General features: G+C 42.6%; 1 protein-coding gene across 3 annotated transcripts in view; it reads right to left on the bottom strand.

The window, feature by feature from the left end:
- Positions 1 to 24,923, bottom strand: part of MEMO1 (mediator of cell motility 1) — a 55,407-nt gene extending 30,484 nt beyond the window's left edge. Inside the window, exon 1 of one of the 3 annotated variants that reach the window (XM_024212108.3) lies at positions 24,520 to 24,923. In XM_024212108.3, coding sequence (XP_024067876.1) covers positions 24,520 to 24,580 — 61 coding nt within the window. In that variant the 5' untranslated portion in view covers positions 24,581 to 24,923. Of the gene's footprint in view, positions 1 to 2,326; positions 2,517 to 20,440; positions 22,740 to 24,519 lie in introns of those variants that run through there. The other 2 variants (XM_024212110.3, XM_024212111.2) reach the window with 2 other exon arrangements.
- Between the last annotated feature and the right edge of the window lie 863 nt (positions 24,924 to 25,786).

The raw sequence follows: 25,786 nt of genomic DNA, 5'->3' as shown, positions 1-25,786 counted from the left end.
GGGAGGGAGGAGGGGGAGTTAGGGCGGGGACTTTGGGGAAGGGGCGGGGAAGGGGCGGAGTTGGGGCGGGGCCGGGGGTAGGGAAAGGGGCGGGGCCAGGGCCCGTGGAGTGTCCTCTTTTTTTATTTTTTAAATATGGTAACCCTAGACAAGCTAAGGATTTAGGCTACAATATGCTTTTTTGAAAATGGTTTCATTTTTCCCGTTTATACCAGCTGGGCAAACACTGGAACCTGTTGAATACCATCAACTCTCATTAAAGTCAAAAGCCTCACAGGAAGCACTCAGTAAAACTTCATGGTTGGGGGCCAATTTTTGGAACCAGTTTATCTGGAGCTGTATTTAAGCCAAGTTCAAATATGGTTTAACGTATAGTATAGATGTAGCTTTTAATGGTGCCCCTCCAAGGAAAAATATCGGTTTGTGCCCTCTACATTTTTTTTTTACAATCTCCTTATTTTCTGACGCCAGGCATATATCCAAAGGAAAAAATATACACAGTCTCTTATCTACATTGTGAATTAACTTGCAAAATATCATGTTTTAAAAACAGTTAATAGAAGGGCATGAAACTGACCAAATGCAAGCAGGGTTTTTTCCTCAGATTAAAACCTGGAAAGTGAATTATTTACTTTAAAAATTCCTTCCATTCTGAAAATTTCTTAACCAGTTAACAAGCGAAAGAAAACTAACAGATTAAAATGCATTATGAAAAAGTGAAGAGACCAAACCAAATCGCTATGCTGCTAATGTCTGTGTCAGAAACTAAAGCAGTCACTTAAAAGCTCTTCTGATCCCAGTTTTGAGTTCTGTTTCAGATTTACACAGACAAAAGATATAATGAGTTTATCACAAGTCAAGACAAGACCTATAAATAAAGAAGGCTGGGGAAGATCTGGGATAAAAGGCAACGCAAGATAGTGTGTTGCTTCCTACTTCCATCAGCTAGAAACAAAGAAGTTTCTTTAATGGACAGCTATTATTCCTTCCCGAAGCTATGGAAAGATGGAGCCCCCAAGCAGGGTCCAGGGACAGAACCCTGGTAGAAAGCTCAGCAACTTCCTTCTTCCCAGTAGCTGTTGGGAACAGACATGGGCTTCTCAGTAGAGTGTTGCTCCTGCACTTTACTATTGTGTAGTCTCCTCATCTTTCTCCTGACCTATGAATAGCAGGTTTAGATCTCTGGCTTCTAGGTGCCTGATTAATGTGTCAAGCCCTATATTAATAGTTGACAAAATAAAAGCATGTCCTAGTTCATCTCAATTTCATGAGAGGCATAGGAAAATCCACAACTTATCTACTCTAGAATGACAAACCTTATTCAATTTGGGATTTTGCATCTCTATGTACCGAAATATAATACACACACACACACACAAAATTTGTTGTGAAGCAATTAGTATTGTTACACACACACACTGTAGCAAACAAACCCACAAAAGAAAACAAAAAGTTAAACCACCTCACAGTACACATTCTCTGCTCCCAAACTCAAAAGATTGCACCTTATCATTACAACAATGGCATACTGCAGATCTCATACTGTGACCTTAACTCTGTCCCCCTTTTGTCCTCCTGCTCATGTAGATTTACCAGATTATTTTCTCCTCTAATACTAATCATTGTGGGTAGTTGGCTACACCGGTAAAGGCTTGTGTGCAGAAGGACAGTTAAAGTGAGGGATGGAAAGCTGCCATAGCTAGCCAAAGTTAAAGTTGTGGTATGTGGTCTGTGGTAGTTTTGGTAATTGTAAGGTGCATGCATGAAACCTTCTCTCAACAGAAAACTGTAGCTCCTGACTGAGAAGGACTGCAATCAAAACTGCATCAATCAGGCTCTTAGGTGCATCCATAATAGCCTGGAACATGAACACTGAAAAAAATTAGCTCCTCTTAATGCATTCTTCATTGATTATTTCCAAACTGATCCAATATATGATCAGATTTTATTTTCTAGTGGAGGGAGGACTGCTTTGGAAACAGATCAAGAGTTCATGCCATAAACACCACATATACTCTTTCATTTCCAGTGGAACCTCATTTTACTTGTGGTAATAGCTGGAAAATCCTTTGCATGTTACTTAAAAATTTGCCATGGAATCACTAAAAAAAAGCATGAGCTACTGGTATCAATTTTCAAATTTTCCTAGCAATTAACCACAATTTTAAGGTTTTGTGCACTTTGAGTCATTGTTGCTCACTGCAAAACACCAATTCCTCTGTTTTTGCATGATGGGTAACCGTATACAAAAGATTTTGCACTAGGTGTTACATTATAATAAGCGTCACCAGGTGTGCTATTACAGTCTCCAAATGATTTTTCTTACCATGGAAGAACATTTGCAGACTTGAAAAGACATGCAGTGTTAGTCTTGATTATGCAAGGTTCTGTGCAGAGGCCGTTGGAAAGGGAGCTGTGGGAATAGCAGTAGAGTTTTTCTCTGCCTTGGTATCCGATTAGTCATTTCTTGAGACAGAGCTGCTCTCTGGGAACTAACTGGGCATACTGGTGCTGCTGGGCAGAGATTCCTGAAAAAAGGGATTACACTACATGCTGTTTGACCATCACTATTACAGGACTAGTGCATGAGTTATACTTAGAATATACCCAGACTCTGCATCACTGATTTCTCCTGCACCATAAAGCCAACTTTCAAGACACCGGTCATCTGCTACTACTTGGCAGTGGAGAAACACTGGTGGCTGACTGGGATAGTGGTGTCCAAAGAAGGGGCAACAATCACATTAGGAATGTCAGTGCAAAAATTATGGTCCTCCCAGAGACAGTAACATAGTACACAGTAGAACCTCAGAGTTACAAACTGACCAGTCAATCACCTCATTTGGAACTGGAAGTATGCAATCAGGCAGCAGCAGAGAGACACGCCCAAAAAAAAAAAAAAAAAAAGGCAAATACGGTACAGTACAGTACTGTGTTAAACATAAATTACTAAAAAAAAGGGGAAGTTTAAAAAAATATTTGACAAGATAAGGAAACTGTTTCTGTGCTTGTTTCATTTAAATTAAGATGGTTATAAGCAGCATTTTTCTTCTGCATAGTAAATTTTCAAATCTGTATTAAGTGAATGTTCAGTTGGAAACTTTTGAAAGAACAACCATAACGTTTTGTTCAGAGTTACAACATTTCAGAGTTACGAACAACTTCCATTCCCGAGGTGTTCGTAACTGTGAGGTTCTACTGTATTGCACAAATATTTTGCATTAGAATTATGATGTTAAATGTAACCCTTGGTACTCAGAGAATGCAACAGATTAATGATGCTGTGGAAACCCCAACTTTTGAAAAAATTTTTGGCAAATAAATTCTCAAGCTTAACAGCACAAAGAATTGTGCACACTGAATGACCTTATTTATGTAAGAAAAAATTATACTGAAACACACATTTGAAATGTGTACTCTAGCAGAAGTTGCACTCAAAGAATCACATCATTAAAGCAAGGATAATACACACTGTATTACAAATCAGTTTCTTAGAATGTACAAAGTAGTATCATTTTAAGAAAGGTCTTGGATCCAATGGAGGTGCTGACTGTCTCAACAGATTCAACCATGAATCAACACATTCACCTGCACTGCAAACCCCTAGACACAACGGATAATTTAAGATCACAGAGACATTCAAGTAAAAGGCATGCTAGTTTGACCACTGACTAACAAGAGCTTTTATTTCACTGTTCTTGATTTCAAACAAATGAATGCCAGTAATGCATTTGAATCTCTTTGTAAAATGTTAAAGTTAAAAGCTAAATTTATTAAAAGTTGCTAAAAGTTAAAATTATTTTGCTAAAGAAAATGAAGTGAACAGAACATTTGTATAATCACTTCCAAAGGTTTTTAACTTCTTTATTTCTTAACCAAATTATCACACTCAAAGCTAAAATGATTTTCTTCACTATGGATTACGGCAGATACAAGCCAAATCTGAAGTTTAAAACGAAGACAAAATTACTCAAGTCCCAAGAAAGATTGCAAAAATTGTTAACCTTATATAAAAGAGGTGATCCCTGCCTTGACGAGCTTACAATGTTTATAGACATGATAAATGAGAGCAACAAAAAAGGGTGGGAATAGGGAAAATTGTAAAAGTTACAATAAATTCACACATATATGCAAGGTTTGCTATATGAACATCTCAATAAATCCACAACCCTGTGTGTGTGCATTCCCCTCAGATTAAGTTTCTTATAATGCTTACCACTTTGGTTAAATTATTTGTAGTAACACCCAGAGGCCCCAGTCACAATCAGCACCTTATTGCACATTACACAGTCAGAAAAAAATTCTGTCCCCAAGAGCTCGCAGTTTAATTCAATGTATTTTTCGTTAATGCCATCTTGCTTTCAACCCTCAAAACTCTTATTTTCCTCTTTTACTTCTCTTCAGCCTCTTATTTTCCCCTTCAGTAACAGGAGTGTAATGATTACTTTATATGTACCAGAGCCATGGGGATACCTAATGAAACGTTTGAAATGGAAGTCTAAGATGGCAAGCGCTGAAGGCTGCCTAAGTCCCCAGTCAAGTGGCAACTCTCTGACAGGGACCTACAAGCATGGCCTTGCGTATTCTGCATCTGCAGAATTTGCTATGAAATCCATCCCTTAGCATAGACTTATCTGCACAGCTGCAACTTTCATTTTATGATTTTTTAGCCATTTATGGTTGTGAAGAAAACACAGAAAACATAAATCAAGATAAATCAATGTAGTGTTGTCTTTGTGAGTCAGCAGGGAACCTAAAACAGATAAAAGACGTGTGAACTAGCCCATATTAACGTCTATGGGGTGTTTATTTTGAAACCTGAAGATGACAGCTTAAATGCCAATATGGCTAACCCAATTCACTGATAATTATTTTAGCAGAAACATCCAGCAAATATGCTTATCCCATAATCCCAAACTGCCTCTGATGCCTACAGATGCCAAAACATCCAGCTTCACCAAACAACTCCCACAATGCAGCTATGTGTTAATAAAAAAAGCTTTGGCATAGTGAAAATGGAAGATGTGCAGACAGTGTAAAACAAATGGAATTTAATACACTAAATAGCAGGAGCTATTATACGGACTGTATTTAAAAACTTGCATTTTAAAATTTATTAAAGTTGTCACTGAATTTCCAGTCTGTCCCTCCCCCCCCACACACACATCACAGTCCTGCAGATCTTGCAGCAGAATTTAGGTTCAGCTGGCCCCAGAGTTCACAGGACATTGCTTAGAAGCAGACGGCCACTGCAGTTTATTCAGAATGAGATGGAGAGGGGGAAATATGTTAATAGAGCTGTCTGATTTGCTAGAGGTTTTGCATCTCAGGGTATGTCCACACTGCGCACCTTACAACAGCGCAGCTGTGCCACTGCAGCCACGCCATTGTAAGGTGCACTGTGTAGTCGCTCTTTATCACCAGAGAGAGCTTTCCTGGTGACAAAATAAAACCACCTCCAACGAGAGGTGGTAGCTGAAGTGCTGTCCACGCCGGCACTTTTCATTGTTAAAACTTTTGTCATTCAAAGGGGTGTTTTTTCACAATCTAGATGGAAAGATCCAATGAACATCCCCTGGAAAACTGGTGCCATACAAGAATTTTCATGCCAAAATAATAGCTTCTCTGCTTCTACCCCGCCCCATTTTCAAATTTTCCTACATTAGAAAATGAGATTATCTGGCTTTTTCTGTTGCTCCTCCATCCAAGAGCTTCAATCAACTCTATTCAAAGCAGCACTATAAAAACCAGGGCTGTAACACTTTAATAATGTGGTTATTACAATAAAGTTTAGTATCATATAGCCAATAGCAAATCATGTCATAACATGACTTCCACCAGGGTAGATTTTGCAGTGTACAGTCTTCGATGATGCATCTACGTTAACCAACGCTATTGTGAGGGCAAAGATTGCATGACATTTTTGACTGGCTTTCTTATCCTTACAATGGTTCAGCTCATCCCTCATCCCCACAGCAATATGCCTTATTAATGGGCTTTTATTAATGTATTCTGGGACTCTTCAAGCACCTCTCCACAGCACTCAGCATCTTACTCAGAGCTCATGGCCTCAGATACGTTCCAAAATGGAGGCCTACAAGGAGGGATGCATTCTGGAAGTTTAGTGCAAGGTATCCCAAAATTCACCTTCCTTCATTCAGTATCGTCATGGCTCACTCTGCAGCGGCAACTTTTCACAACAGCTTTGAATTTTAAATGAGATTACATGGCAATAAACTGTCGCCCAGCTGATGACAGTTGGAAACGGCAGTGAGCAGCCCAATCCTGGGACATGGTAACCCAAACATTCCTCCAAAAGCAGACCTGGAGTGAGCAGCAGCATTACAGACCAGCTATAACGTTCATTGTGCTTGCTTTACAGTGACCAGCTGTCCCCAAATGAAAGGCAGTGGCCCTACTCTAACTCAATGGTGGTATAAAATAGCATTAGGAAGCTAGGGTGACAGCGAGTACCTTATACTTTGCTGATAAGTCACTGATCAGGACTACTGTGGTAGAAGCATGCAGAGCAGCAAAAGAGTTCTGATTAGTATTAAAATTAGAGCTGACCAAAAATAGATTTTGTCACATACAAGACACAGACTTTTGAGAACATAGGGTTGTATTAGAGGGCAGACTATGAAATACTTTTCTCATTTAACTCTTGATATCATGCTTTCCCTTTTGCTATCAAGCCTTTAACCAGTTTATATCAATAGAGACACATTGCTTCAACTACTGTAACACCAAGAATCACAAAGTGGCCGTATGTACTTCAGATTAGGGATGTAAAATGTTAACTGGTTAACCGATTAACCAATAAGCATCAGTCTTATCGGTAAGGTATTCCGGTTAACATTTAAACTCCGCTGCGGGACTCCGCTCCTGGCACCACACCCTGGGCTCTGCACAGGGCAGCAGCAGAGCCCCAGGGCACGCAGGGCCGGCCGCGAAGCCTAACCATTAAATGTTTACCCGGTAAAATTTAATAGTTTAAACGCTTACTTTTTTTACATGTTATTTACATCCCAACTTCAGATAGGTGAAAGAAAGGTGGAAATAATTTCTGCCTTGAACAAGACCTCTGTGAAAGCAGGCAGAAGATTTTATACAGGAAAGAGTTCAGAACAAGAAAGAACTACTACATGTCAGCAGCCTATGCTTCATGAGCCTAGTATTGCTACCAGTGTCAGGGAAATTCACATGATGAGAACAATTTTAGCCAGAGCATCTGTAGAAGGGGAAGAAAATATTAATTGAAATCAAACAACCTACAGAGCTGCTTTAGAGCTATTAATTAAGCTGTGTATCATTTAACAGTAGTTGCCTTCATCCTGATTATGGATGATGCCTGGATTACTATATCAATCATTGCTGAGAAAGAATGGGTGGGGGGCACTAATGCTCTTTCCACTGCATGAGAAAGTGTCAGTTTTAGTGAAAAAAACGAAAAAAGACTCTGCTTAATAATCTGGTCTCAACAGAAATTGTAACATTATATGTCATAAGAAATTGGGAAAAAACTAAATCTAAAAACACAAATCTGCGCTAAATATCTGTAACAATCCCATCTACTAGTGGTGGAAGACTTGTTAAAATTAATATTCTTCTACTGGGCTACTGATGCCACCTGCAAAACATAGCAGAGACAACAGATTTGACTTTACTAATACTGGACTCAATTAAAGTTCATGGGTCCATCCTGAGAGAAGACCCCCAATAGGGAAAGACTGATGTGCAAGCTTCTGCTTTCACTGCTCCTCTGAGGTACATATAACTGGAGCAGGTGGAATAGGAGCTCTCTTAACCCTTAATTTAAGCAGCAGACTGCTGAATCCAACAAAAAGATTTCCCCCAATAGTTTAGACATCTGAGTTAAATCAGAAGGAAAAATCAGATGTTTTAAATGGGCACCGTAAGTCTCTTTCTCTCTCAAATGCTCAGGTTTTGCTTATTTGGTATGTGGTATTTTTGATGACATAATCCTACTAGTCTCCAGCAACCTAAAGATAGTTCTAGGAAAAACAGTACAACCAAGACTTGAACTTCTAATGCAAATAATCAAGCAGAAAAAGTATAAAAATAAGTTTTGGTTTTGGTTGTTTTAAGAGGAAAACAAGGCACAAATCCCAAAAGTATTTTCCTTTTTAAGATATGCTAGAACATTCAGATTTGGCGAAAGCAGTATAAACCGCTGAAAATCTAAAACGTCAAGTTCCAGTTTTAAAAAAACAACAAGTTGTTACAGTACAACAAGGGAACCCTTGATTAAAACTGGAAGGCAACAAATGTAATACTAATGAAACATTTTACACAGTAGCTAAATTAACCTGTGGATTCTGCCACAAAATATTTTCCAAGAATTTAGCAGGATTTTTAAAAGGATTAAACATTTATACTGTATAGCCATGCGAAGCTCTAAGCAATAGCCAAAGAACTGGAGCACTAAGATAACACTGCATCCTTTACATTCTGCTTGCTTTCAGAAAAAAATTAGCAATCATAATGAGTAGATTTGGTTTGGGGTATTTTAGGGCTGTCCAGCAATTTAAAAAATTAATCGCAATTAATCGCACTGTTAAACAATAATAGAATACTATTTATTTAAATATTTTGGATGTTTTCTACATTTTCAAATATATTAATTTCAATTACAACACAGAATACAAAGTGTACAGTGCTCACTTAATATTTATTTTTTATTACAAATATTTGCACGGTAAAAAACAAAAGAAATAGTATATTTCAATTCACCTAATAAAAGTACCGTAGTGCAATCTCTTTATAATGAAAGTTGAACTTACAAATGTAGAATTATGTACAAAAAATTAACTGCATTCAAAAATAAAACAATGTAAAACTCTAGAACCTACAAGTCCACTCAGTCCTACTTCAGCCAATCGCTCAGACAAACAGGTTTGTTTACAATTTGGAGTGAGATAATGCTGTCCATGTCTTGTTTACAATGTCATCTGAAAGTGAGAACAGGCGTTCACATGGCATTATTGTAGCCGGTATCGCAAGATATTTACGTGCCAGATGCTCTAAAGATTCATATGTCCCTTCATGCTTCAACCATCATTCCAGAATACATGCAACCATGCTGATGACGGGTTCTGCTAGATAATAATCCAAAGCAGAGTGGACAGAGGCATGTTCATTTTCATCATCTGAGTCAGATGCCACCAGCAGAAGGTTGATTTTCTTTTTTGGTTGTTCAGGTTCTGTAGTTTCCGCATCAGTGTGTTGCTCCTTTAAGACATTTGAAAGCATTCTCCACACCTCATCCCTCTCAGATTTTGGAAGGCACTTCAGATTCTTAAACCTTAGGTCGAGTGCTGTAGCTATCGGTAGAAATCTCACATTGGTACCTTCTTTGCATTTTGTCAAATCTGCTGTGAAAGCGTTCTTAAAACGAACATGTGCTGGGTCATCATCAGAGACTGCTATAACATGAAATATATGGCAGAATCCGGGTAAAACAGAACAGGAGACATACAATTCTCCCCCAAGGAGTTCAGTCACAAATTTAATTTACGATTTTTTTTTAACGAGCATCATCAGCATGAAAGCATGTCCTCTGGAATGGTGGCCGAAGCATTAAGGGGCATATAAATGTTTAGCATATCTAGCACGTAAATACCTTGCAATGCCGGCTACAAAAGTGCCATGCGAACACCTGTTCTCACTTTCAGGTGACACTGTAAATAAGAAGCAATCAGCAGTATCTCCCGTAAATGTAAACAAACTTGATTGTCTTAGCAATTGGCTGAACAAGAAGTAGGACTGAGTAGACTTGTGGGCGCTAAAGTTTTACATTGTTTTGATTTTGAGTGCAGTTATGTAACAAACAAAAAATCTACATTTGTAAGTTACACTTTCACGATAAAGAGATTGCACAATAGTACTTGAAAAATACTATTTCTTTTGTTTATCATTTTTACACTGCAAATATTTGTAATAAAAAATAATAATATAAAGTGAATACTGTACACTTTGTATTCTGTGTTGTAATTGAAATCAATATATTTGAAAATGTAGAAAAACATCCAAAAATATTTAATACATTTCAATTGGTATTCTATTGTCTAACAGTGCGATTAATCACAATTAATTTTTTTAACCGCAGTTCATTTTTTTGAGTTAATTGCGTGATTAATCAACAGCCCTAGTTTTTTTAAATGAAACTTTCGATTGTCATCACTTTCTGCACTCATCCAGGAAAGCTTCCTACTCACCACAAGCCGGCAGATTTTTCAAGTCTTGTACTTCCCTATTCCTAACTATGACAAATGAGATTCAACACTATGAAGTGCTTAAAATAAAATACTAGTATATATGCATTTATTATTTTAATTCTTAATTCATAGGAGGGCGTTAAATAGTCAAACTCAGGGCCGGCTCCAGCATTTCTGCCACCCCAAGCAAGAAAAAAAAAAAAAAAAAGCTGCGATCGCAATTGTGATCGGCGGCGGCAATTGGAAAAAAAAAAAAAGCCGCGATCAGCGGCGGCAGTTCAGCGGCAGGTCCTTCGCTCCTACAGTGAGTGAGGGACCTGCCGCCCCTGAATTGCCGCAGGTGCCGCCCCTCTCCCTTGGCCGCCCCAAGCAACTGCTTGTTAAGCTGGTGCCTGGAGCCGGCCCTGGTCAAGCTACGTAAACAGTGCAATCTTGTGGATTGGCACGACTAGTTACTGTCCCTCAATACAGTAATAAGTACACTTAATGGCTGGTACTAAACAAGTTTTCTTCCTGTCAGTGTGAACCTTGGAGAGGAACGGAGAACATTTAGACTAATCTACAAATATGGTCAAATTTGATTTATCATCCACCAGATTATATTGCCTTCTTTAAAACTGTGGCATAGAACAAGTATATATCCTCCCTCCCTTACCTTATACAAGGAAAATTAAAACAATGATTCAAAGGACACTGGGCTCATTTGATTAGCCACTGTCTCTGACAAATCCTGATCATTTTATCTACACAAAAACTAGGATTTGGCCCTGTGAGACAGAAAATTGAGTCTGAGGGACTCTATTCATGATGAGCATATATCCTGTTATTAGAATATATACTTCTACATTACTGGATGCCAGCATAGCATATAAATCAGACACCAAGACAAAACTTATATAAACCTAAGATTGCAAGTATAGGCGTGAAAATACTAGAATTATGTGTGTGATCTTTCTTTATATCTTTTTAAACTTAAATTATCCTATCCTAGGCTTGAAGTCCTATTTTAGATATGTAAAAAGAACACATAAGCAGCGGGTTCCACTAATTTAATTAATAAAGATAAATCAAAATTTGAACAGAATGAAATCTATACAAAGTGACTGAAGGACAGAAATTGAGATGTACAAATAGCAACCACCACACTGCAACAGAAGTCACTTTTTGTGCATTCCCTTAAGAAGCCCTTCTAACAAGCTTTGCAACTTACTTGCTTTACTGCAAATAATCTTTTAAGTCTCCGTTGATTCCTCTCTTCCCTGCACTCAGTCTACATACTCCACCCAGATCCTCAAAGCAGTAATACTTCACTTCAACAATCTGCTATCCCAATGAGGTCAATGGGAACTTGAACAAGTGAGGTACTACTACTGTGTAGCTCAGAGGAAAATTTTGGCTCTCATAAATGTACGCTAAATATAATTCAAACTGAAAAGGAGTATGCTATAGGCTATAGAGGCCCATTGTATAATATTACTGGTTATACCAAGAGAAAGACTATCAACTTCAAAGTTAGGGTGGGATATATTGTGGGTCTGAATTCTTCATTTAGGATGTCTCAAAGTACCTGTTCAGAATATATTCCAGTGGTGGCCAACCTGAGCCTGAGAAGGAGCCAGAATTTACCAATGTACATTGCCAAAGAGCCACAGTAATATGTCAGCACCCCGCAACAGCTCCCCGCCCCCCACTCCTCCCACCCAACGGCAGCCCTGCAGATCAGCGCCTCCCCCTCCCTCCTGATTAGCTGTTTTGTGGCGTGCAGGAGGCTCTAGGGGGAGAAGGGGAGGAGTGAGGGCACAGCAGGCTCAGGGGAGGGGGTAACAAGGGGTGGAGTGGGGGCAGAGCCAGGGGTTGAGCAGTGAGCACCCCCCGGCATATTGGAAAGTTGGAACTTGTAGCTCCAGCCCCAGAGTCGGTGCCTATACAACGAGCTGCATATTAACTTTTGAAGAGCCGCATGTGGCTCCGGAGCCACAGGTTAGCCACCCCTGATATATTCAGTGATCCACCTAAAGAAAAGTCTGAAAAATTTTATTCTAGTACATTAAGCAGTTTGCCATTTTAAGATTATGTAATCTTAAATATCACGTTTTAATTATTAACACCATGTTCCATCACAGTGTTGTCTAAGTCTAGAGTGAATGTAAGAAAAAGAATTCATGAAAATAATGTGATTATCCAACACTTTTTGTGATATTCATTTCCACAATTTCCCTGGGAAGGACTTAAAAACAAAACCTGTCAGTTAATATTCCATGTTTAAGGAAAGAAACACAGATACGAGTGAGAGATTCTTCTTGGATTACTCCTCCAGTGACAGAAAAACAGGTGGAAAAAAAAAATCTGTGGCCTGTCAACCTCCAGGTGAAGAATGGTAGGACATCATTAACTTGTAAGAGCCAATGATGACATATCCACTCTCTATAATCAAGTTCCAAAAAAAGGTGGAAGATTAATAGTAAGAGGAAACACACTCATTTTGCTCAATGTCTTGAAAGTTCATAAAAAGTTGAATTTTATTTTTAGGTTTTGCAATATATGAACCGCAGACTGTAGTTAAAATAAAGCTTTAAATTAAAGTTTGTATGTGGAAGTGGTCACCATTTGGTAAAATGTTGCACAGCACCAGTGGTACCCAGAACCCTACTACTCCATATGAAGCTCTTCTCCACATTACCCATTGGACCAGACACTAACTGCTCCGGGGTGCAGCTCTCCATAGGCTCTTGCACGTGTGCACAGACAGACAAACAGGAAAGAGGTTCTCAAATGGTCTATAAAGGTCCTTGCTTCTGGAAGACACCTCACACAGCCTTTGCTAGCACCAGAGAATCAGCCTAATAATCCCTACATCCTGACAGTCATGGACACCAATATTGGGCTTTCTTGAATTCTATTGTGACACAATAACCATATCACTACCATGCCTCGCTTTATTGTGCTCTTCACCTACCTTGTCTTTCTACCCTCCTTCCCCACTTTGACTCATTACCACATCAGTGCTTAAGTACTATGGAAAAGGTGCTTTAGACTACCCTCTACTCTTCCAGTTCGTTCCTTACACTCCTTGCCTCTCCATTTACAGTCCACCTTCCACCCCACCCCCCAAAAACATCCTGTCACATTAAGTAAATGCTAAAAAAGAATGAATTACCACCATAAAAGGTGCTCAGTAAAAAACATAGGAATCTTAGTAGTATAGCCATGCGTATCCCTTTCATTTACCCTCCCCTATGATATATCACTACTTGCCTCTTAAGACTGTCAACTCTTCAGGGCAGAGACTGTATCTATTGCTATCAGTCTAGCAAACTGTAGGCATTATATAACATGTTAAATAAAGTATTTATTAAACTAGAAGGGTAGGACACAAAAGCCATTTCAATGCTCCTCTGAACTCTATAGCAGCTATAATTTCAATATAACCCATATCTCTAACTTCCTAAAAAGCTCTCCTCAGAACATTTTCTAAGCTAAACAATATCAGGCAGCTTAAAAAAAAACAACCTTCCAAACTTTTCAAATAAACAGACCTCACTGAGGAACATACTTTTCATTCAGCTGGGGAAGAGGGATCGAAAATAAAAAATGAAGTTAAGCAACTATAACGAAGAGCTTCTCCGCTGGCATCTGCCAAGATTTTTAGCAGCCTATTTAAGCACTTATTCCCTTTCTGACACACAGTGTTCCAACTAAGTTGGAGAGACTCAGAGGCTGCAGCTGGTCAAGTTTGCAGAAGACAGATTGAGTCTTATTGAAATATAAACATCAGAAGTGTATAAAGAATGAAAACTAAGCAAGCACCAAAAACACTGCAACCCTTAACCACAGGATTACCCCATACTCAGGGAATCCTAGCGACTCCAGTGGGACTATTCACCGCTATTATAAATAAGAGCTGCAAGAACAGGCACCAAGTTTACCTCTCTGATTATGTCTTCACTGGACAGTTAGACTGGATCCATGACCCCAGTTAGCCAAGCCTGCCTACAAGCATCCACACTGCAGAGCCACAATCAGGGTGGATAAAAATCAATGTGTTGTTGTTTTTTTAATAAAAAAAAATCGGATTTTTTTTTATTTAAGTTGGATTTTTTTTTTATAAAATGCTTTTTGAGGACAAAACCTATCTAAAGATAGTTTTAATTAAGATGCATTATAGCTCAAAGAGATCTCATCATGGAATAGGGATTATATATTTTAATTCTATAGTATGAGACAATATATACATGTAATGTTTAAGAAAAGTTTTGTAAATGAGTTCCAATAGTTCATGGATTAGGGACCCAATCTTATGGGGTTCCAGGGGCTTCTGTATAGATTATTTAGGTTAATCTTTCTATCTACCCAATGGGACTCAGTGCTCAGTCTAGAAGATACTATCAGAGATGGTTAGTTTTGCAGTTCTCAAACTGTGGATTTGTTTCTCCAGAGCTAACATGCTTGTTAAGAGCAAAAATGTTTTTAAGTAAATAAATAAAATATAGAGGTGAGAAATAATAGACCTCAACCCTATTGTCCCTCTGCAAATTTGTGTACACAGAGTCAATCCCTTACCTCTCTCTAAAAGTGCAAAGTTTCAAAAAGTTCAATGAATAGAACATTGTTGGGGGCGGAATAGATCTGGACAAGGAGAAGAAGTCTGGAGATAAATGTGAGAAGCGAAGGACATATGCCTGTTTTGTTAAAATATATGTTTGCTGTTAAAGAAAAAAATCCAGAATACGTAACGTTGTTGTTTTTATTAAATAAAACAATTTAAATGTCTGTCTGGTGATGTTCTCCTCCTAATACAGCATGGCAAGAAAATCCTCCAAATATTAATGATTAACCTGTTGAATTGGAGATAGTTCACCTCCCAATGACTTCATAAATATCTGCTTCAATTACCTTTGGTAAATGAAATAACCAAACAATCACTCATTTTCTGATATACCTGTAAAACTAATCTGAAAAGTTTTCAAAATAAATCACTGTTTAAAAATGTATAGTGTGTACCTTCTAAAAATGAAACCTACATCTATCTCTGAGTTGTGAAGAATATGTACTAAGGTTATAACAACCAACAAGAATTCACTTTTATGTATTAAACCATGATTAAATTGAGTCTTCCTGACTAGTGATTTAAATCAATTTGACTTAAATCAAATCCACCCTGGCCTCACTTACATCAGACTCATGTAGACAACTCCACAGTGGAGCTACAGCAACCAGGAGAAGGTGCTTTGATTTCTAAGGGTATGTCTACACTACAGGATTAATCCGAATTTAGATAATTCGAATTTGGGAAACAGGTTGTATAAATTCGATTGTGCGCGGCCACACTAAGCACCTTAATTCGGTTTTAAACCACATTAATTCGGTGGTGTGCGGCCGCACTACCCCATTAACTTAAACACAGTAATTCGGTGGTGTGCGTCCACACTAACCCTAATTCGAATTAACAAAATCGATTTAGGCTCTACTCCGTTCGTCGAGGTGGAGTACAGAAATCGATTTAAAGGGCCCTTTAATTCGAATTAACTGGCTCTGTAGTGTGGACGGGTGAAGGGTTAATTCGGATTAAGGCAGCTAAATCCGAATTAAAGTCCTAGTGTAGACCAGGCCTAAGGGAATATCCCAGGATTCTTAGCACCTCATTAAACTGAGTCACTTTAGGACCTGTTTTATGGTGCATTGTGGGCCAACTTGTCTGTTTTTTGAGCTCCTGTGCAGAAGCATTCTTAGCCTGCCAACACATCAAACTAAAAGCACTTCTGGCTGTGCATGCTCTGTCCCTTCCAATACTGGAAAGGCATGGTTGCAACACAGCACAATGTTATTTCTGTTTTTGGCTGCTCTGTTAATGCAGCAGGATGCAGATAGAGTGTATGAGACATAGCACAGGGCATTATGGCAGCAATCTGCAACCCTAAGAAGGCAACAAGAAGTCTCAGCCAGAAGATCATGCATGCTGGGTGCATGGCACAGGACACAGATAATGCCGGTTGTGATTGTTGTGGATTCCTTTTAGGTTGACCAGTGGTCTGGTGCAGGACCACAAGCACAGAGTGGCAAGACTACATAATTGTGTGTTCCTGGGATGAACAGCAGTGGCTCTAGAACTTTTGTTCAAGAAAGGCCACCTTCACAGAGCCATGTAAAGAGCTCGCCTGACCTTCAAATGAGGGAGGCCATACTAGTCCAGAAGTGGGTTGTTATGGCCTTCTGGAAGCTTACTACCCCAGACTGCTACAGGTTGTGGCTAATAGGGTGACCAGATGTCCCAATATTTAACCTATGTCCCGCGTCCCAATCAATGTACAATCGGGACATCATTTGTCCCAATATTCAGGTAAGGTGGTGAGCGGGAGGAAGGCACCGACTCCATGGGTGCGCCGGAGCTGGAGCACCCATGGGGAAAAATTGCAGCCAAGCTCCCCCCTCCTCACCTCCTGCTCCCCTCCTCCTCCCAGCGTGCCGCATCCCTGCTTCTCTCCCCCACTCCCAGCGCTTTCCGCTGCCTAACAGCGGTCTGTTGGCGCTTAGTGCTTTCCGGGAGGGAGGGAGGAGGAGCAGAGACACGGCACGTTCAGGGGAGGAGGTGGAGAAGAGGCAGGGCAGGGGCAGGGACTTGGACTTGGGGGAGGGGGGTGGAATGGGGGCAGAGCGAGGGCAGGAAGAGGCGGGGGGCCGAGCACCCACCCGGCAGAGGGGAAGTTGGCACCGTGGGGGGGGGGGGGGGACGAAGCGAACGAGCGGAGGGTGAGGAGGCAAGCAGCGGGTGGGGGACTGAGGAGGGACGCAGCAAGCCAGCAGTGGGTCGGGGGATGAGGAAGGGTATGGTGAGGGGGTGGGACCAGGGGCGGAGCCTGGGAGGAGCAGGGATGGACTGTGGGTGGGGCTGACAGCACCCTAATGTGTCCCGATATTTTAGTGTTGTGATCTGGTCACCCTAGTGGCTAACCAGTTTTGCCTTGGCAAGTCAACTGTTGGGGCAGAGACGGTGGATGTGTCTGAGGCCATGTGAAGTGTGACTATCACTAGCAGTGCCACATTCTTGTCAGGCAGGGGAATGGCAAGTGGTCCCACCCTCCCTGACATCTCCCTTTTTCTCTACAGCTCCATCCTGTGGAGTCTTCACACCAGGCTCTGATGGTAGGCAGCTAAGTTCTGCACCTTGAGGTGCTAAATAGCTGCATCCCTTCCTGCCTGAGTCCCCCACGCCGAAGGGTAAATGAAAGAACTGAACCAAAAATAAAGTGTCTGATCTTCACAGTCACCAATCTCTCCTTTGCAGACTCGGTCAGGTCACAGGCAACATGAGCTCCTGGGCTGTTATTTACCCAGAGCTCAGAGCAGAGGTCTGTTCCCTTCCACTGCTTGCCCCATTCTGAGCTGCTCTGCTTCCCCTTTTAAGCTCCACCTCCAGCTGGTGCAGAGTCTGTGGGTGCTACCGGTAGGATGACCAGATAGCAAGTGTGAAAAAACGGGACAGGGGATGGGGGGGGGGGGGGTAAATAGGTACCTATATAAGAAAAAGCTCCCAAAATCAGGACTGTCCCTATAAAATCGGGACATCTGGTCACTCTATCTACCGGGTTCCAGACCTGCTCCTTAACCTCTTGTTCTCCAATGTGGTGTTTGCATACCCAGTATAGGCCATTACTGCTGTGGTTTACCCACCCACAGTGGATAATGCTAATGTTCTTGAACTAATAGCTCCTGAAACGTGAGCTATTACTGGCACATGTACACAGTTGCCCACTACAAGGAGCACATGAAGACATCAACCAGAAAGTATATTACTTGCGCATTATGCGGATCTTGATCAATCACACAGGCCTGTTCATGAACACCAACGTGGGCTACACCAGCAAGATGTAGAACACCGAGGAATTCATGAGATCTGGCATACCTGTTTGGCCTAAAAGGGACCTTATTCCACCCAAATAACATGGTTAACAGTGGGCACAGAAACCCCCTTGATATTTCAGAGGACCTGTCTACCCTCTGCTGCCCTGGCTCATGAAGTCACATGCTGATGTCAGAGTACTGGGCAGAAGAAGGTTTAACTGAGCAGTGGTAGGATGGAGTCAGAACATGCATTTGGCCAACTGAAGGCAAGATGGCATAAACTATAAATCGGTTTGAATGCCAGCATGCCCAATGACGTTCATATTATTGGTGTGCTGTCCTCACAAATGTTATGTAGTGCACAAGAGAGCTCTTACTGGGAATAGACTCAAGAGACTGCTATTTTGAAGGCCCAGTAAAGGCAACCAGAAAGCATACCTCTGATGACTAGGGATGGGTCCAGGAGAAGTAAGGGATGCTTTGCGTGCAACATCCTTGCACTGCTGGGGGGGATGCACGGGAAATGTGATGCCATGTAGTGTTTAGTACACATACCAATTTATCAATTTGTTACTGCTTTTATGTAATTTTGAGCAACCTATTAAACCTTTGGATAGAGGTTCCAGCCTCCTCCTTGTTTCCCCAAGCATTCACACACCAATAGTGAAAAAATACTTTATTATACAGTACTACAAATATACTTTAAGAACCATACAGGCAGCCCAGCTGGCAACAAGTGGGTAAATTGCCACAATCAATGCCATCTCACTGAAATGGAACTGCACATCAGTGCACCTGGTCTCCTTGTGCCACAAGGCATGAGGGTTGCGTGAACAGAAGTTGCCCATACACACTTCCATTCCAGGAGTACATGGAATGGCTAATAACCAACACCAACCCCAAGTTGTCCATCAGCTGCAGGACGTGGTAGCACAGAAGAGTGTCCACTGACACTGTGGAGCCACTGGCTCCCCCGATGGCAGCAAGCTGAAAAACAGCTCCTTCTGCTGCTGTCAGTCCTGCTCCCTCATCCTTTCATCATGCTCAAGATAGTCCATGACCAGTTTCCCTCCTCCTTCCTGTTCCGCCCTAGCTGTTCCTTCTGGAACTCAAAGTGCACATCTAAATTGCATCCAAAGTCGTTAGCCATTTCTTGTACCAGGTCCTCCTTTTTCCTTTTCCCCTAGAGTCCTTTCCCCAAGAAGCCTGGGCCCAGCAGAGGTGAAAGGTCCTAACAAGACAATGAAAGAGTATTATATTTTTGACCATGGAAAGAAAGAAAAAGTATCTGTTTTACATACTGTATAATAGAAAGGCCACAAGTAAATACTTCTCTTTACTTGGTATGACTTTATTTCAGCCATAACATATTTAAATGATTAGAAGCAGCTGTATCCCAGGTTACCAGTCCACAGATGTAATTTAAGTATTTTATATAATTTATTTATTTTTAAAATTGTGGGGGGCAAAAGGGGTAGTAAGGCCTACATGACCAGGGGCCTGTTACTAGTGATGGTCCTAACATTATTTCACAATGCAACAGTGTTGGGGGATGTTGATCTACTGGGGATCCCAGACTGGAAGAGGATCAGCTTTATATATGCCAAGGTGTTATTTAACCGCCTGGTACCTGATCAGCATATCAATGACTGGACAAGGCTAGTAAGCTACAGGGATAGGTATAGCAAGTTTGCCCTGCCGAGGAACTTCATTGACAAAATTCTCAAGCATTATCAGCTAGGTGGGGGGGGGGGGGGGGGGGGGGGGGGAGGAGGGAGGGAGATTCAGCAAACAAACAAGATACTGAACTAGGAGGATGCACAGCCTTGCTACAAATAGATCTGCCTTTTTATCTTCATTCCTCCACTCCACCCCAATCCATCTCCCCTGGCCTGGACAACATGTCACAAACCAAGGAGGCCAAATACCTCCATCACCAAGGGACGTTTCCACTTAATATTGCCAGTGAGGCAATGCTTTAGTGCTAATCCCAGTATAACAGTTATAAACAGAGCGCAGAGTACCCATATTATATATGCATTCATTCCTGTTAAACCTGTAATCCCAATGTTGAATAAGTGTGTTATGAGCAACCAGTTAAATCCTAGTTAGAATAAATCACTAGTTGCATGTTTAAATTCCATCCCATTCCCATCCCGGAATCCATCCTGGATCACACATGGATGGAGTAGGAAGAGGGAAAAGGGAAAAAGCATAGCTTCCACCCTCAACTGAAGCTAATGCCACCTCATAGCATGCAATATCCTCTGTAATAATATTTGCACTGGTCAAAAGTCAGCAAACCCCACTCCACACTTACACCACCCCCCATAATGATAATAAAGGTGATAGCTGTCTCTTACCTGACTGTGGCTCCACCTCTGACTCCGCTTCCTCGACATTCCATTCCTTGGGTACATCCTTGAACAGGTCCATGGAACCCAGCATAAGGACATCCTCCAGTCACTCTGGCCATGCCATCTGCTCCAGCTCTTCTGCCACGAGGTTCTCCTCTGCCCCCAGTCTAAATATCAGACCATTCCACTTCAAAAGCCCATCAAGCCTGGCACTGGGCTCTGTACTCACGACAGCATCAAACATCTGGTCAAACGCCTCATAGTAGGGGCAGGTAAATGAGGAATTGCAGGACATTCAATTGGTGTCCTTTGCCTTGCAGTAGGTGTTGTTGAGGTTTTTAATTCTCCCCCAACACTGAATTGTCATCCACCTGATCCCTCTCCTCCCCCAGTCTTTGAAATATTCCTGCAGAGATGCTAATTTCAACTACATCTCCCAAAACTGTGTTTTCCTTACTGAACTCACACCAGAGAGCAACCAGAACCTTGATGTGATCCTCTGGCCAGCTAGCAGCACCCTGAGACGGCATCTTCTCATGCTGTTCAAATGAGCTGAACTTTGCAGAAATGGAGCATGCTGAATGAAGGGTTAAATGCCAACCAAGTGTACATAAACCAGCAGGTAACTTCTGGTGTAGAGGAGGTGAGTAGGAAGTGAGTAGGTAAGAGGACCAGAAAACATAGCCCCTGCAGAACTGTGGGAATGCACTGGAGAACGATCATAACCCAATCTTCAGTTGTATCCTCACTGCAAAGTAGGCAGGTTAGATCCCGCATTAAAGTGAAACCTGGACTTTCATCTATACCTCCTGCCAGACAAGCAAGCCCAGATTCAAAGAACATTCAAACCTGGATTAAAGGTTTGCATATGTGTAGACAATGGGGGGGGGGGGTAGGCTAAAATCCAGTCAAGCTACCAAACAATGGCTCTTTCCCTTCAAATTTCTTTTATTTCTTAAAAAACTAACTAAAAGAAATAAAGTAACAATAAGGCCCCATCCACACAACAAATTTTGACCATGATTTTGTGACTAGTTAGAATATGGTCCAGTTTCTACCTTCACATGTGCGTCTGTGTCTCCACATCTAGTACTCTTTTTTTTTTTCCCTTGAGAAGAGTCTCTGGCCAGCTATCCCATACTGTCTTCGCAGTCAATACCCAGAACACATGCATACAAAAGCATGTAGGGCAATGCACTCTTAAGATGTCCTACTGCAGAGAACTGGGTGAAGCACAACTGAACAAAACTAGTTACGTGGGCTTGTTGAGGTGTATTATCTGCCCAAAAAGTGTGTGCTGAACCAGTACAGAAAGACAGTCATGTGTCAACCTAGGCCTCTCTTAGCTGACTGGGTAACTAAACTCTGTGTTGTGTGCAGACAATAACCATGTTTAGCTGCAGCATGGCCAGGTTTAAATATAAGAGTTGGGGGGGGGAGGGATTTTAAATCACTTTCCTAATTAGGTTAATAAACTGATATGTAATGTGAGAAGATTATTTAGTAACCTCATTAAATAAACGCAATCTGGGCAAGTTAATGTTACCATGAAAGACAATTTTTGAATATCCTCACTTGTGTTGAAATATGTAACCTCATATTCAAATAAATTTATTATTTGAGGTGTCTATACAGAATAGTTGGTAAAGCATTAGAATTTTATTTTCTAAATTTAATTGAAAATTGATCTAGTGTTTTTGCTGGAGTGGATCACATCTACAAATTTTCCAACTGAAAGATTGCTACTACACTGAAGTAGGTGTACGATTCCAGGAAATAAAAGTCAAGTTACAAAATATCCCTACTAAAGTCAAGCTACTCATTTCATCTTCCTGTCTCTCCCTCTTCTTGTGTTTTCCTGTCTTTGTCTCTTTCCTCCTCCTGGATTATCCCCTAGACCTCAACATTCCAAAAAGCATGTGACAAAACTTGTTCTTAAGTTTGGATGTGTCACCAGGCCATCAGTACAACTTCCTTTGTCCAGCTCAACCTTCACCACCTTCCTTCACAATCAGTTTCTTGCCACCACATATAGCACTTTCCTGAAGTGCTAGCAGACACAGCTTGAAACTGATCAGATCACTATCTATCACTTTACTGCTATCACTGAAAGGGAGAAGCCATGTGCAATAGCCAATGACAGACTCCTTCACTGCTGCTTGGACTACATGAAAAGACATTGCTAGTGTCTCTCTAACCCCATCAGCTCTATAGAGTGTACCCAGCACCTGCATCTTCTACTTCCCCAAAGGGCTAGCAGAAAGAATAGGAAAAACACACAGGGATCAGATCAGTTTCATTTTACTTTTATTCCACAATGCCATCAGAAATGGGCTAGGTGAAAAAACAACAGCAGTACAAATGCTGTGTCCCCCCCCCCCCCCGTAAGATTTTTTTTTTTTTTAAATGCAGGAAAAATTGCTATGATAGCTGCTTGTGCCACAATATCCTTGATTCTAGCCAATATATGAGACCTACATAATTAAATTGACTATGGAGGTTGGGGGACAGAAATAATAGTACTGTTTATACAATATTAAATGCTATAAAAACATTTTAGTTTTGGATTATTGCATCAACATAAAAATAAAAGCTAGCCTATAGTATCTGATAGTGAATTCTCACATTATCAATCTCAATAGTGATTTTCAGTAAGATGATGGGATGGAAAAAGAGAAACAGCAATGGAATTGGAAGCCAAAAGTTATTTTTTTAAAAACTGGTTTTGGTCCACTTACATTAAGAGAGTTTTCATCTCAGCTTTGAGAATTAAGCAGTTGATATAATGGGTGTAAAATTACTTAACTTTATGAGGCAAGACCACACGCATATACCCATTCATTTATGCACTCCACTTCGCAAGGAGTTTCATATGCAAGAGACACAAAGGCATAATCAACCAGTAAGCCAGTTTTATTATACATTACGATAACATGTCTGATTATATATGCCATTACAAAGTAAAATCCCAGTTAGTGTTTTGCAGGCCAAAAAACACTAATGCTTGGCTCTTTGAAATGAATTACTCCACAGACTATTTTAAGGTAATACAATGCAATCACCACACAGTATAAAGGGAGGTGGAAGAGAGAGAAGACTCCATTAAATCATCAGTCCATCTAAACAAGTACAGGATTGGTCATCAATGTATTCTTCTACTCCTTCTGTTCTACTTAGGTTCACATCAGACTGAATTCTGAGCATCTTAGGTATATGTTTATTAGGGTTACACTTTACCTACATTTAAATGGGGGCTTTCATCATTACATGTTCTACCATATCTCAACATTAGAAAGTTATTTCAGGAACCTCCCTTATAAACTGATTATTCCATAATTGTCCACAACAGTTTCTCACACCTATAAGGTACCCAGCATCCTCCAACACCATCGGAGGTATTATACGATCTCAGACCACTGGCTTGATCCTGATATAGCGATTCCTACGTTTCTATCATCAATTTACATTTCCCTTTCCTAGTCATACCACACTCCGCTGCCCGTGTCGATGCTTTGGGTACGGCCGTGCCTGGGACACGGGCAGCTCGGGTCAGCCAGTTAGCGGCACAATGAGCCCTTCCAGTCCTCTTTTACTAGCCAGTTTGCTCTGCAGGCGCACTCGGGGATTTGCTGCACGGTTTTACCCGGGGCTGCACGTGCAGCCCGCGGGCCCGCTGGCTCCGGAGCGTGTGCGCGACAGGCAGGGGCGAGCCCGTTGCCTGGGAGGGAACTGCCTTTGCTAGCGTGTGAACGGGAGCCAGCGCCATGTGCCCGCACGGCCCCCTCTGCGCCGCGGCTCCCAGTATCAGCACCGGAGGCGGGGCCTGCAGCTCCCACCCCGGCGAGGGAGGCAGGGGCCCTGCCGGCGGCGCAGGGATGAGCGGCCGCGGCGCCGACCTGCCCCTCCGGGGTGGAAAGCGCTGACTCAGCTTCCGGCTCCAGCCGGGCCCCCAGACCCAGCGGCGGTGACACCCTGCAGCGACCCCCCTCCCCCCGCGAAGGGCACCACTGGGGCGGGCCCCTAAACCTCCTGCCCTCCCCGGCCTCCCCCCGGTGGCCGGGGCTGCGCCCGGCCGGCCCCGCTACCTGAGGCTGTGTACCAGCTGCCGGCGTGGCTGGCCTCCCGGCAGAGCACTCGGTTGGACATCTTGGTGCCTGAGCCGCCTATGGTGTTCGGGGGGAGGGGGCAGGAGACGGGCCCGGCCGCGGCGGCAGCGCTAATCCCCCTCCTCCCCCGGCAGAGCCCGAGCCCCCGAGGGGGGGGGGCGGCGCCGCGGACCCGGGCGGCTCGGGGAGAAGCGCTGCGAGAGGCAGGAAAAGGCGGCTCGGCCGCAGACACGAACCCGGGCGGGGGAGGGGAGCCGGCCTGGGACAAAGCCCGAGGCAACCGCCGGCTACTCCGCGCTATCGGGTGAGGGGAGGCGAAGAGGAGGCCGCGGCAGCCGGGTTTGGCCCTCTTCGACTCCCGTGGAATGCGGATTGCACAGAAGCGGGCAAACCGGCTCTCCATTGGGTGACGAAAGCAAAAGCCCGGCAGCGATTGGACGCCCTTGCTCTCCCTCTTTCTCCCCGCCCCACAGGACCGATCGCGGCCTGTGATTGGACAGCGCCGCTAGAGTGGAGCGGAACGATGGGGGCCGGGGGTGTAAAGACCCACAAGCAGAGAACCAGTGTGGATTGGTCAGCAGGGTTGCCGTGGCGATGGCTTTTGGCCTCGCTGATTGGCGAGTTGGTGTCTCTGTGGTGGCAGGCAGAAGAGGGCAGGGTAGCGTGGGGAGGCTGGGCGGACCCCTAGGGAGCGAGGCTCCGGCGGGGACAGCGGTGGTGCCGGGCTAAGCCCGTGGGGGCCTGGTGCCGGCCGCCTGGCCTTCGCCGGGTCCTGCGCGCTCGCTGCCTTACCCAGGCGAGCCCCAGTGCGGGCCACGGCGGCAGCGCTCCCCCGGCCCGCCTTTCAGTCGGGGTGGCTGTTGTAGCCAGCAGCCCCGCGCACCACGCTTCAGCCCCTGGGGCCCAGCGGGCTGGGACCTGCAATGGCACTAGCTGAGGTCCAGTTAGGGGACCCTATATCAGTCCCCCTTATTCCGTGATACCTGTGTTGGCCCTGCACAGCGAATGGAAGTAAAGGGTAATAAAACTATTTTTGTCCTTTAAGGCAGCAAATTTCCCTGATTTTCTCTGGTATCCCACAAGGGGAAGTAAAAATCCCACAAGTCATTGAGTAAAAAGATGCCATTTTTATATAGTCACTTTTCAGACTAGAGCCACACTTTGAGAAGTAGAAACTTTGGGCCATTTTCTGATCTCAGCCACACTAATGTAAATTACAGTTACTCCATCATCATAAATGGATTTA

The sequence above is a fragment of the Terrapene carolina genome, unplaced genomic scaffold, assembly GCF_002925995.2.
Source record: "Terrapene carolina triunguis isolate 2854851 unplaced genomic scaffold, T_m_triunguis-2.0 Scaffold85, whole genome shotgun sequence".
In the NCBI taxonomy this organism is placed as follows: domain Eukaryota; kingdom Metazoa; phylum Chordata; order Testudines; family Emydidae; genus Terrapene; species Terrapene triunguis.
This window is presented reverse-complemented; position numbering and strand designations above follow the sequence as displayed.